Here is a 15324-nt window from a genome sequence, read left to right on the forward strand (position 1 = left end):
ATGTTCAACAAATGAATAATGCCGTTTAAGGAGGACATATTTTGGTCCTCCTATGTTACGCTATGAGCTTAACAAAAAATTTATTATAAATAATAAATTAGTAAGTCATTAGTCATAACCTATAACTATATTGCCGTTGTTTTTATCCATTTTGAGCAATTTTAAAACTCTGTTTTCAAATAAATTTAATTATTTAACCTCATAAATATGTTAAATGCATTTTACTTTACAGGTAAAATATATAATATGTTGTATAATCTTGTAGTCTACGTATTGTAGATTGTATAAATACATTTAAACTGCAATTTCTTTTAAACGATCTAAATAACTTATATTAAAATTCATAGTTATTATAAAATTCAATTATTGTTTATTTTATCTACGATCCAGTCAATAAATGATGTCACTCTGGTGTATACTCCCGGATGATTTGGTTCACCGCATGATATAAATCCATAAGAAACGATTCCCATTAAATAGTACTGATTTTCTTTTGGCCACATTAAAGGACCTCCGGCATCACCCTAAGATAAATCGAAAATAAATAGACAAACATATTGTATAAGTACACAGTAAAAAGTTAAATACCCCACAAGAGTCTTTTCCTCCTTCCGGATATCCAGCGCATAGAATTCGATCGTCAATCACGTTGTATCCATTGGCATACGCTTCTTTACATTTATTGTTGTCCATTATTGGTATTTGAACTTCCATCATAGCAGTATTGCGCGATTCGCCTGAATAAACGCAATATTTTTATTTAATATACACTGATGTAATAATTGTAACGTAATAGAGATGAAGGAAAGACATTTTTTTAGTAAACTGTAAATAATATCATCATAGAATACATGCTATTTACTATAAGATCCATTATTTTTTTCTTAATTAACTCTTAATTAATATGATTATTTTAATTTTTAATAATATACATAAATAATATTTGTATATTATGTATACTTGAAAATATCGAACAAAAAATGATAGTACATATTTTAAAATATAAATAAAATTACAATTATTGTTTAATTTTTACCTAATCTTATAATACATAACAATTAAATATATGTAAATTATTTTTAAATGATTATCCAAGAACAAACGTCCTATCATATATGCAGTCGGTTGTATGGTCAAATATTTGTTTATAACGTACAAAAAAAAAAAAAAAATGTACACAACGAGTTCATAGTATGAATATTATTACTAATAAAAATTAAAAAATAAATTAAAATCTAACCAAAGTTATAATTGAAATTGATAATATCAATAATAGTTTGTATAATGTATAGTTTATAGTATGTAATTTTAATATATTATTACTGGAGAGAAATAATTCCTGTGTAGAACCCCAGCCTGCAACAAATGGCATAAGTTTTGTCATATTGATGTGCTTCATATCCAATTGGATCGGTAAGCATATTGGCCGGATGAATTCTGTACACAAATTACAATAAAATACAAACACGCGTTAACGTTTTATTAAAGTGTTGTGGCGGTAATGTATGTTTAATAGCAATTATAAGATTGTAAACAAGCAAATAAAATGTGTAAACAAGCATTGATGTATGATTTTATGTATAAATAATAATAGTTGTAAAAAAAAAAAAAAAACGCAAATCACATTAAAAATATACTTTAAATTGTGGTTATTAGCGACTTTATAAGCAAACCTTACGTGTATAGGAAACACTATTTTTTAATTTCAATATCGCAATGTCATTAGTGTTTTCTCGGGGGTTGTACATCTCATGCATTATAATACTATCTATTGGAACATCTAACGGCGTCGCTCCATCGTTGACCATAAAATCCAAATCCAAATCTCCTAAGCGTGCCACTGTTCTAAAATATTAAAATAAAAAAAGGTATACGTTTTAGAAACTGTATACCAGATGAATACATTTGAGAAGTAATACATGAATATCGAGACGGATAGGTATATAAAATATGCTGTTATTACTTACAACCTAACAGCTTTTCGATTCGACACACATTGCGCAGCTGTTAATACGTGTGTATTTGTTATCAATGTACCACCACATAGCCAATATAATTCTTGACTATTTGCATTTAAATTCTGGTACCCCATGGCTACCATCCATGGCCAAGAACCTATAAAATAGTTCAATAATAGTAAAGTTGACTTTTCAATGGGTTCGTAATTTTATACTTCACGGTATTACGTTGAGTACATGCGTAATAAACAAATTCAAATAAATTGCAGTTAATCATTTTAATGATGTTCAAACCTAAAATAGATAGTCTCCCTCCAAAAATTCGGTTATCAATGGAATTGCTATGTCCACATGTTTCTTGAGATGGTAATTTCGATGATTTAATCTTTATATCACTTATAGACTCTTTTATGTCGATTGGTTTCGATTCGTCCAACAATGAATTTTCCAAGGGACAGCATACTTTTGCAATTCCATTTTCGTGTCCACAGAAGGATTTCTTCAAAAAAGCCATGACAGATGGAACTTGTCTCTGATTTTCTAGCAGCACTCGTAATTTTTTACAATGCTTAATATTAATACAAACGCCATTTTCATTGTTTGGTGTATGGCATGCTGTAGTCTCTAATAAAAATCAACAATTGCACTTGGCATAAACTCGTATAAATCTTAGTAACATTAAAAACAAACTTACCATTATTAGGATATGCATTCATTATTCCGATTATGAATGTTATAAAAATAAAATATTGGTATTTCCTCATATTCAAACTGTAAAAAATAAACTATTATTGCGTTTTTATATATTTAACAATAAATTATGGTCATAAATTCAAATTTCCTAAAAGTACTATTATATCTGATGCTTTGTTTTATTCTCAATCGTCATTTCTTTGTAAGAATACAAATGTACAAATTAAAGAAGTGGACAAGTAAGTAAAGTAGATGTTAAATTAAATAACCAACAATAATTTATACGTTAAAATTGAATTCAATAATAAATTATTGTATACGAAAAACGATTTTGTACAAAGATGGTTGTATTGATTGACAAATTAATCTGTCGGCCAATATTATTAAATATATTTCATTATATATTTATACCTACTGCTACTGTAGCAATTTATTCTATCATAATAATAATATTCTATAATTAAACTATAACTCAAAATCAATTTAAATTTTTGAAAATATTACTTTAAATAGTAAAATATAATAAATATTTTTATATTACAACAAAACAACTAAAAATGTTATTTTTTGTTTACAATTGTATGATTTTGTAAACATTTGAACTTCAAATGTCTATAAAAAAAAAATGTGTTTAAATATTGTTATAAATTGTAGGTTTCAGTAAAAACTACTAATGAAAATCCTAGTATTAAATTATTTAGCTTAAGCTATAATCATTTTTTAAATTTCTAACTACAAAAACTACTTAATAAAATATTTGAAAATTTCAATCACCTAAAAATCGCTTAAAATTAGTGTAAATATTTAAAAAATTACAGTGTGTATTAAAATAATAACTTAATTACCAGTGGAATATTTCAAGTTTCTGTGATTAGAATTTTGTTTTGCTCAGAATCTGTAATTAATTGGAGTTTAGTTAACTTGATAGTTACTCAACTATTTATAAGTTAAGACACATTTATTTGTCATATTATCGTTAAATATTTAATATACATACATTCATTTATGATTTAAGTGCATCTAGTGTACGTCATGGATATATATACCTATATGATAAATCTCTAATAAATAAAAGTCAATAAATAAATCTTTTAAGTAAATTACATTAACATATATGTACGAATACTGTCGTACATGAATAAATGGCAGCGTTCCAATCATTTTCTCATTCAATTATAATAATACCCCTATGAAAGATATTAAAAAAATGTTTCAAGTAGTAGTTAATTTATACGAATACCGGATTACACTGATATGCTTCTCAATATATTCATGTATCATATAATATGATGATATTATAAACAAGTTGTATATACTTCTATTAATAATTTTTCGTCCTTCAACATTTTATCATATTATCGAATTAAGATACATTGTTGAGTTTAAATACCTAACATGAATATTAAAACTATTGGACTTTTGTGATGATTATTAACAAAAAAACTGTATTATTTGGTTGTAGATAGGTTAATGTTAACTGTGAATACCCAGTTTTCACACTATTAACATACACTCAAATCACTATTATTCTCGTTGATCTCAGGCTGGCATATACCGTAAAATTCAATAAGCTATTGAACCCATTTTATATTTTTTATACTTTAAAAATATTAATTAATCATAATAATGTTTGGGTTCTTAAAAATATTTGATATAAAAATTAGATTATAATAATGATTTTCGGTAAATCATTTTTTTTTAATATAATATTTTATAAGTCATCATTTGTCGAGTCACTGGGTAAACCGGCAATTAATTTATTATATATTTCATAATGTAAAAAAAAAGTCTAATTATATAATAAATACAAAATCTATTATGAATTGGTTGTTAGGTGAACTCTAATTTTAAGTTCCTATTACAAGTTGTAAAAATTTAAAATTATGTATGTAAATAGTTCAAGAATTATAAATTGTAATATTAGATTTAAGAACTCTAATAACTCATTTATCTTACCAAAAGCTTAGTTTTAATAGATGAATTCATTTTATATATTATTCTATTTGAATATTTGAATGTGATGTATAAAATTAATAATGATAAAAAAAAAAATACTAGAAGGATCTAAAATTAATTGAAAAACTAAATTATACCTGGATAGATAGTTTTCTTCCGTCCTATGGGTAACGTCAATAATATATTTTAATTAGGCCTCTTATACGATGCGTTTGTATAGGTATGGATAACTGTACGACAAGACAGACAATCCAAATCTGTGTATACGGCTACATCGGAAATCAAGACGAGTATGGCGCAGAACTGGTATGCAAGAAACCGCCATATGACGACTCTAATACTACCTGGAATGGCATGCTCTGCACGGATATACGTAGGTGTGGCTATCGTTGGAGAGTGAAGTCTCGATGCATATATTTTTTTAATAGGGGTGGTTATAAAACAATGTTTTAATAGTGTGTTTTCAATATTTTAAAACTAACTGCTGTTAAAAAAATATTTATAGAATCTTGTATTAAATGTTCAAGGTTTGACAAAGAAACAAATATTTTTTAAATAAAATAAAAATTAATTTTAATTTTAAATAATTAGTTTCCTCGAAATTTACTGTACAGTATTAGATAATTTTCAATCTTCTACGGCTGTGTCTAATAAGATTTCTTGTCTTATATTTTAAAACGTTATTTAACGATTCGATAAATTCACAAATCAATCAATACAAAAATAATTTATTAGTGCATATAATATTTACAAATAATGTTAAAAGTATCATAATAATATGCAAAGTTAAGGAAGGAGAATGTGTTTGAATCTATTATGTGCGACGAAGAAAGTAATTAAAATATTTATACAAATTAAAAAAAAATGTCTAATTATTTATAAAGAAAGATATCATAAAAATTAACATCTTTGTAAATGTGGTGCCCTTAAACAAGAAATAATGCTTGTCTGTACACAAAATATTTTTAAATATTAATGTTTGAAGGTAATGGAAGGTAATTGATCTGTGTACGAATGTAAATGGCCGTGTATCGTTTACGCATCGTAGTTATGTTCGTTTAGACTATTTAGAGTTTTAGACATTTTTTGTGAAATAGTAGTGCATCGTTCAATTTTTGGGTTATGCATTGTTTGCACATCGTACGTTTATTACCCTAGGTAAAATTGTCGTACATCAATAAATTACGCATCAGTATATTTCGCAGCAGAAATATAAGATATTAATAAGTCGTTTAAAAACTATAAGCTTAAAATTGTATGCTCGTAATATCTAATTTTTAAAATTTTAGTTGAACATATATACCATAATAATATTGTGTTGATATTTCTGTTTAAAAATGTATACCGTGTAATAATACGACAAGATTAAACAGTCAAAGTGTACGGGTGATTAACAGTAACTAATACAAAATAACATATTAACGCGTAACAGCTTTAGTTGAAACGACGTGTAAGGCGTTAAATAGGTACATAAATGTTAGTATATTACAATCGCCATTATTTATGTCAAATGTTTATTATTATAATTATTATAAAACGCGAGTTAAAACACTATTATTGAATTTTCTACTCCGTCTATGCCGACGTGAAAATATGTACAATATTTTGGAACATTCAAATAGAAAATGCATAAACGATAACCAACCGTGTGGAGGTATGTATATAGTACGTATATATATCGTATATCTATGTAGATACCTACCTTAATACATTTTTGTTCAGCATATCCAAATGCATGTTGTTACCTTTAAAATTTAAATAAATTAACTTGAAATCCTAAGCATATTATCTAGAGCAAGAATATTATATTTTATTGATATTTATTATTTAAATTAAAAGGTTGGTAATAACTACGAAAAATATTACAATTTTAAATTACCATAACTTAGTATAAATTAAAATCATTGAAACACTAATTAATATTTATACTTTTAAGTTTGATGATAAGTGAATTCACTGTAATACTTGTATAAACGCTAACAACACAAAATTGATATCTTGCATGAAGTCTGTGGGTCAGAGATAGAAAACAAACTGTTCGGTGACATCTTAAATAGTAGATATATCTATAGTTAGTTAGTATAGAGTAGCATTTAATAATGCAGAGGTAATTAAATATTTTATGGTTTTAGTACAATAAAAAAGGTATGCAAATGAGTACCGCCCTGTTAAATAGTAGGTGTCGAGTGATTCACTGTAATGAATGTGGTGTACAATTTGAATTTATTAAAATGCCTATCATATTTTGTAACTATATTAAAATGAATACTTACTTATGTACTTGAAGTAAACCTGTAATAATAATAATATAATAATAATAATAATAATAATAATAATAGTTTTCGTAGATTGTACTGATGGTCAGACGGAGCTTTATGACTATTTTTTTTTTTATTATTATTATTAAGAAATCAAAAACAAAACATATTTTATGCAAAAATATTAAATTCAACAAGAATTTATTAACCTACCTCCTGTAAGCTTATGCATCTTGTGTTGAAGATAGGGAGTTACTGCTAAATATAATAAATATAACATAATCTAAATAAATATGAATTTTAAAATTTAACACTACGAATTAAACAAATTCAAAAAAAACTTAAATTTAAGACAACAGAAAATATTTTTTATAGACAAGAAAAAATTTTTATTTTATATAAAATAAACATTATCGACAAACAAATAAATAAAGATAAATTAGATTATGTGCTATAGGTACTGCCGGTACTACAGATAATCGAAACAAACTGGTTTATATTACCGTAAATCGTTATCTAATTCCAAGAATAGATGTTTATATATCATGCCTTCAATATTTACAATTTCGCCCCCTAGTGTCTTTTTTTTTAAATTCAAAAGGCATAGAATTGAAAAAAGTTGGGCCTTGATAGCCGACAAAACGCTGACCAAAAGATTTATTCGCAAATTTAATAGTCAAATCATATTTTCTCATTTCTTTTTTGTTGCTTAACTTCTTATAATTGTTATCTAAATGAAATTTCTTAATAATGTACATAATAGCAATTTTTTTATATAAAAACCTTATTGGCAACACACCAAATTCTTTATAGTTAGCATTCGTAGATCCTTGTAGAGCGAGTTTATTTAGACACATTCTAACTATATTATTTTGATTGACTACAAGTGCATTTAATACGTTGTCTTGTCTCAAAGTCCACCCCATGCCAGTGTACCGTATTGAAAATTGAATTGATACAGTGCAAAGTAAACTATTTTCATTGTTGTTTTAGGTACTATGTTTTTGAGTTTGACCATTTTATAAGTAATGAAGCGTAGCTTTCCTAATAAATTGATAATATAAACATTCCATCTTAAGTTATTATTATTAAATATAACGCCCAAGTATTGATTTTTTCAACCGTTTTAATTATTTTGCAGTTTTGTGGATTATAAATTGTATTAATGACGTAGCCATGAATTGCTTAAGTGTTAACTATACAAACGAATTATTCAGGACAGACTGATTGATACCCTGAATAATCGACTCACTGACTGAGTATTTTTATTAAATGTGAATTGTGTATGTAATTATACAGCTATACCATTGGCCTATAATATTTGTTTGTACCAGAGCCGTACCGAGTCATTTATTATCCAAAGGTAGAACTCTAGTAATGGGTGGTGAGGGTGATACACACACAGTTTTTAATATATTAGAAAATATCTGAAAATTAGTACGAAATTAGGTTTTGAACAAAACTAGAAATACAATTTTTAGCCACAACGCCCACAACAATGTAATTCTCAACATTATATCTACGGATCGATGAAAAATCTTGTATTTCCAATAACATTTTTTCTTAAGTTAATAATTTAATATTTTTAGGCCCCCCAAACATCAGGCATCCACCAGGCTTTGTTTTGTAAAATATCTGTTATTTTGTTGGCCATAAATCCCATTTAAAGTGGGATTGTTCCTGTTTAAAGAAACATGTCCTTTGGCTCCGACAAATTTTTAAAAGGGATGTTTATAGTTCTGTTTATAGAAGATAGTATATTTTAATTCCGTTATCCACATATTATTATTATACTTAAAACTATATATATATGTATGTGTACAAAAGAAAATCTGTGCATGTAAAAAATAAAATTTTTACTGATTCATTTTTAATGTAAATAAAGTTAATAACTACAAATTATAAACACTGTAACGTAAAAAATTGTTTGTATAACATGGAATGATAATGAACAGTTGTAACTTTGACAGTGATAAAAATAAGACATTTTTATTGGCATATTGCATGATGTAATGTTATGAACTCCTACAACAAATATACCATTCACCACATATATTAAAACGGTGTTCATATCTTGTTCGTCTACTTGATAGAATACAGATTTTTCAAACAAATTTTAAAATTTACTAAGTCAATTGATGATTTTGAGACTTTACTTTAATACATTTCTAATTTAAATAATTCTTATGAGGTAACTAAATAGCACCCAATTGACTTTCAAATAATAAGTCTAATAAAAAGTGTCATATTTTTTTATATTTTCGACGTTTAAATAATACATTTCTAAGTTGAATGTATTATAATTTGTATTTTAGTTTATGTTTACTATAGATGAATATGCGTTTATTAAGTGTGAACTAAAAATATAAAAAAAAATATTAAAAAATATACATGATTGTATTATTTTATATATTTTATATTATTATAATATAACATAATATTAAAAGTGAGACGTAGCTTTAAGGGTTTAAAAAAGCACTTAACAAGGTATAGAATTAATAGTTCATCCAATGTAGCCCTTTATACATAACTTGAAGAGTCTAAGTTTGCTGTTACTAAAATTGAAAACTTAAGACATTGAAATTGAAAGGATTATCAGTATCTATCTTACATTAGCCCGAATAAAGTCCAATATTGTGTATAAATTATTGCAATGATCAAGTTACTTATGCAACTGTTGTCAATAATATTAAATTAAATAATAAAAAAAATTACAAATTGAACATTTCATAGAATAATTACGTTAATTAATCATTTAAAACTGCCTTTATAATGCAAGAAAATGTGTAAATTATATAAAAAAAAAAGTTATTACTTTATGATTTATGCGTTTTTATTTATTTTGTCAATAATCCAATCCATGAATGTTGGTACTTTAGTGTACACGCCTGGGACTCCTGGTTGACCACATACCATGTGTCCGTAAGATACTATACCCATTAAATAGTATTGTTTTCCTTTTGGATACATTAAAGGACCTCCGGAATCACCCTGAAATTAATTAAAAATTTTAAAATTCGTAATTTATGTGTTATTTTCTATATGTAATCAAATGAGACAATTACCCTGCATGAGTCTTTTCCTCCCTCTGGAAATCCAGCACATAACACTCTGTCGTCAATTACTGCTTGAGATATGTTTGAATATGCTTTTGCACATTCCGCTGTGTTCGTTATTGGAACTTGAACTTCCATCAAAGCAGTCGTTGGTGGAGCAGCTAAAGAATGATAATAATTGTATAAATTAATAAGTGCATTAGCGGTGACCATTATTGATATTTTATAAATTACATTATTATCATTATGCAATATATAATGTTATATTTTAGCATAAATTAAACTAACCACCGATCATAAAATATAAATTTTACTTATTATACGCCTAGTAACAAGTTAAAAACTGATAATTAGTGACTGACTCCCTTAGTGCACTCCTAGCTCTCGAAAATCCTTACCCCAAAAATGAAATAATTCAATCCATTCAAGAAAAGTTATTTAACTCAAGAAAAAAAATCGAATTCCTATGGGTCCCCTCTCACACTGGCATAATTGGCAACGAATTAGTTGATAAGGCATCTAATAAAGCAATAATATCACCCAGCTTGGTAAGAATAAACAGAATAAAATTTCAAGACGCACTCATAAAAATAAATAACCTAGCTAAAAGTCATTGGCAAAACTAATGGGAGAAGACTTCAAATACAAATAAACTCAAAGAAATTAAATCATCAATCGACCCTTGGAATACTCTCCCACCCTCATCCCGTCACGAAGCAGTAGTCATCACTCATCACAAGAACTCGGATAGGACACTCCCGTTTTACACACTTGCACCTTATAACTAAGGAAGACCGCCCGACTTGTGAACTCTATTGTAAAGTGCTGACAATCAAACATATCGCACTAGAATGCCCAAAGTTCAACAGCTTTAGACAAATTCTCGGAAACCCATTAACAATGCAACAAGCATTTGTCGAAGAGAACTCCACATATACACATTTTTCACAAACATAGGCTTAGCTAAACAAGTCTAAAAAAAATTAAAATAAATGTACATATATTTTACAAACTCCCTCTATTGTTAAACATAATGTATTCCCATAGTTGTAAGACCTTTACTTAACTGTTATCGTCATGTAATTATTACAGGCTAATGACCTCAGAAGTTGAAGCCTTAATTAAATAAATAAAAAAAAAAAAACACGTTATAAAAATAGAATACATTTTTTTTCATACATCTATAATTCTTTGGTAAGGAACTCAATTTGTACATTCATTTTTAAAATCTAAGAACAAAACCGTTGGTATAAAAAAGTCTAATAAAAACAGTGGAAAGAATAAGTAATAAAAATATAAATACATTGAGTTTTCTATCAAATATATAAGTAGTTTTTCTTCCGAATAATTTGATTTAGATATAATAGGTATATTCTTACTAAATATTACTTACTGTAAGTTTTCACAGGTGTAGTGCTACCCCAACCAGCAACAAATGGCAAACTTCTCGACATATCTATGTTTTTAATTTTTGAAGTCATTGGCATACAAATCGGTTGTATTAAATCTGTTTAAAATATACAATATACATAGTATATGCCAAAATGTATCAAAACAAAAATATTATTATTTCTTTTAACAACGTATAAACATTTTTCTTCTGTTATATTATGACTTTTGAATAGTTGTCATAATATAACACACTACAGATTAATGAAAATTGCGATTATTTGAAAACTCACCGTTAAAAGTGACACTATATTTTAACTTCAATAACGCTATGTCATTGACTACTTGATTTCTATCATATCTCTCATGTATGATGATACGTTCAACTGGAACATCTAATGGCCTTGCGTTATCTTGGACATTAGGATTCAAATCTAACTCGCCTAATCGTACAGTAGTCCTGAAAAATCAAAATATTCGCATCATCAATAGGGGTAAGTTTTAATACAATAATATTATGCACGGGGATTTATATAATTTTCTCACAGTTTTACATGTGGTACAATACAGTGTGCAGCTGTTAGCACGTGTTTGTTTGTGACCAATGTACCACCACAATTCCACTGTAATTCACGATTTTTTGAATTTAAATTCTGATAGCCCATGGCCGCTATCCAAGGCCAAGCCCCTAAATAATTATATATGTTAATAGTTTTTACAATACGATTCAGTCGATAGCTTATTATTTTAACCATCAACCATCTACATACTAGTTCAGTACAATAAACAAGCTACATATACTGAATTCAATTTAGTAGGTACCTTATAACTATTAGCTATGAGTTTGACATGGTTATAAAATACCGTTATAATAATAAAGATCAACAGTTATAAGCAAACTTATTTATAATTTATAATTTATTTTAAGTTCTTACCTAATTCCGATGGATTTCCTCCAATAATTTTTACGCGAGTGACATTACTTATTCCACACGCAGTTTCCAAAGGTATTCTTAATTTTAAATCTGAATTGGTGTTTTCAGTAGTTACCCCTACATGTGGTGGTACCGTTGTTTCATTAATTTCCAAAGCACAACACATTTTTCTAATTTTGCCTTCAAATCCACATATGGATTTTTTAAGGAAGTCTAAAACGGACGGTACGTGTCTCTGATTTTCTATTAGATTTAGTAACGTTGGACACCTCTTTACATCGATACAAACACCTTTTTTTAAATTTGGAGTATTGCATTCTGTTGATGAGAATAAAAACAAATATTATTTTTGTTATTGTAGCAATTAATTTTTCACACTGTTAGTGATGATCTGTATATCCTAAATATATTATACTATGTACACCAGACGAAAAATCTTTGGCATAATAGGTTATATGATAACGAAAAGAAATGTTTGAAGTGATGAGTTTTATGATAATAAGCTTATATTTTATGTTGCTGACCTACTTTAGTTTGTGAACTACACAAATAACTTTTTATTTTCACACGTTAATCGTAATTTAATAGCAATTTTGTTGAAATAAAATAAATTTTGAATATAACGTGTTTGATAAATGTATATCCTATTGATTTTGAGTGGAATGATATCTAGTTATAATAATTTACAATTATAACATGTTTTTTTTAAACAAAAGCGCATTTATACAGAATAAAATGCATTGAAATTTAAAGTGTGGAGTTTCGGATAAGGATAAAAATTATGTAAAGTCTAGAAAATGCTGATATAAAATCTTATAAAAATTTTATATCTCTAAAATAATCCATTTCCGAATTACAAAAAAAAAAATGAGGTCGATTTTCTCAAAAACTGACAATGCGTAAATATTCTCGTTTTCTATATTTTTTTTCAGTTTTTTCATGTTACCTTGATAAATACTTGCTTTTTTATGATAAACTCTTTCAAATTATATTTAAAGCTCCGTTCATTAATGTCATTGAAATATTTTTTTCTAGTATAAAAGAGGTTTAGGTACGAAAAAATGCACATTATTGTAAAAAACGATACAATCTGGTAAAATACCCATCTTAAAATCTAAAAGTTGTAGCTAGTATACCAAATCAGATATATTGCAAAAAGAACTAATAAGCAGAAGCATCAGTGGCGAGAAAAAAAACTTGCTCAACATTAAAAATATAAATTATTATGTATAAATAAATAGATATAAATATATTATTAAAAATTACTCACCGCTGCTAGACTGAGCTGTTACCATACCAATCATAAATGTTAAAATAATAAAAAACTTGTCTTTTCGCATGTTAAGCTGAAACCAAAAAAAACAATAACTGTATTATTTATTGTATTATAAGCATGAATATAATAATAACTTCTTTATTATCAAACAAACGTTATTTATGTATTTATATTATATACAAGTATAATATTGATTATTAGAAATTAGTTTAAAAATTAATGTTTTTTTTTATGTTACATTAATTTAAGCTCTTAGATAGTGCTGGAGTAATAACATTTATAATTTGTTCGGTACCTTCGTTGCAAATTTACAATATACAATTGTAATATCACAATTTCGCTTTTAAGTTTGTCGTTTATAATACAATATTATTTCATACACGACTATTATTAGAATATTAGAAAAAAAAAATAATCAATTAAACTTAGCAATGTAATGGGTTCCACTAATTAAGTGTTATATTTGTTTAGATATCTAGTAAAAGAATAAAAACTTACGACTATGATAGAATTCAACCCCTATAATTCATGAGATTTTTAAGAAGAAATTCACTCAATAATAATATTTGTACAACTGTTATAAAAACAAAAATACTAATATCAATCAATGTACATTATTACTTACTACTGCTTTATTTTTGAAAGATTTGCTAATCTTGCGCACAGGAAAATCATTAGACATTCAATTATAAATACAATTAGATATAATATAGACAACATAAAAATATTTATCACTGAACTGTATGATTTTGCGGTGTAAATAATTGGCAAATAATGTAGACTTTATACTTTACACTTTAGAGTTTGAGAATTTATTGATTTTGAACAAGAATGACATTGAATCTTATTTCAAATAACTTATAGCAACAATAAGCGTATCAGATTTTTATTTGATGTTAATGTTACAATTGATAATGTTGAGTTTCATAATTTATTGCCTAGTACTTTATGAATTACCATTAACTAATGTTTAGAAAAATAAATTTAAAAAAAACATTGAAATTAGATTATCAAATTAAACCACGTGAAAACCTCATATTTTATATTAGAAACCAGTTTTATAGATTTTTTTTGTAGTTCGTAAATTCATTCTTCAATCGTTATTTTCTTAAAATGCTTACTCTATACTTATACTATTGAATTGTATGTAAATGGTAAGTATATAAACATGAAGTGATTAATATTATCTACACCATACTATAATTGTGGTTTGAACCATGCATATAATTATTTAGGTAGTTAATTACTTTAGATTATAATAAAAATGAGATTTACTGATTGTTGAAACGCTTTCTATAGGTATTGTAGTACTATCAGTTTTTGATTTTCATACGTATATTTGTTTCGTTAACGTACTTTATTTATAATTAAGAATATTTTTCCTTAAATGTATGGCACAGAAACATGCAATACAATAATATTTTCTAAGTATTATTGTAATGATTTTTATGTCAAGTATTATAACAGTGTAAGTACTCACTGATTAGTAGTATTCTTCGTAAATGCAGGAGATGACAATAATATTGTATTATTGTTATTATAATTCGCTAATAATTGTTTTTACGCCGAACAATACTATTGAAGGAACAAATCGAAATTTCATGTAAGTTAATCGATTTCTTGACTATCTGATACTAACGTCGTATAATATTGAGTGCCGTACGTCTACGTATACCGACGACGGTGCGGTAAACTGTGTGCAAAACATTGAGCCGACTGCTGTCTTACAATATTATGTTATATACGACGCGAATTTTTAATATTTTTATGATTATTTACCGCCGACGGGTTTAACCAGTGTGG

General features: G+C 26.5%; 1 protein-coding gene across 1 annotated transcript; it reads right to left on the reverse strand.

Moving 5' to 3' along the window:
- Positions 1-299: 299 nt before the first annotated feature.
- Positions 300-15239, reverse strand: LOC113548834. Its single transcript, XM_026949920.1, has 15 exons — positions 15002-15239; positions 13516-13591; positions 12246-12563; positions 11857-11998; positions 11604-11770; positions 11315-11428; positions 9931-10082; positions 9695-9856; positions 2653-2743; positions 2253-2582; positions 1968-2115; positions 1679-1845; positions 1324-1437; positions 589-737; positions 300-524 (listed from the first exon to the last, which is right to left on the reverse strand). Exons 2-15 carry the CDS (start codon positions 13583-13585, stop codon positions 360-362), a joined length of 2289 nt encoding a protein of 762 aa, XP_026805721.1. The 5' UTR covers positions 13586-13591; positions 15002-15239; the 3' UTR covers positions 300-359.
- Between the last annotated feature and the right edge of the window lie 85 nt (positions 15240-15324).

Source organism: Rhopalosiphum maidis, chromosome 4, assembly GCF_003676215.2.
Source record: "Rhopalosiphum maidis isolate BTI-1 chromosome 4, ASM367621v3, whole genome shotgun sequence".
Taxonomy (NCBI): Eukaryota; Metazoa; Arthropoda; class Insecta; order Hemiptera; family Aphididae; genus Rhopalosiphum; species Rhopalosiphum maidis.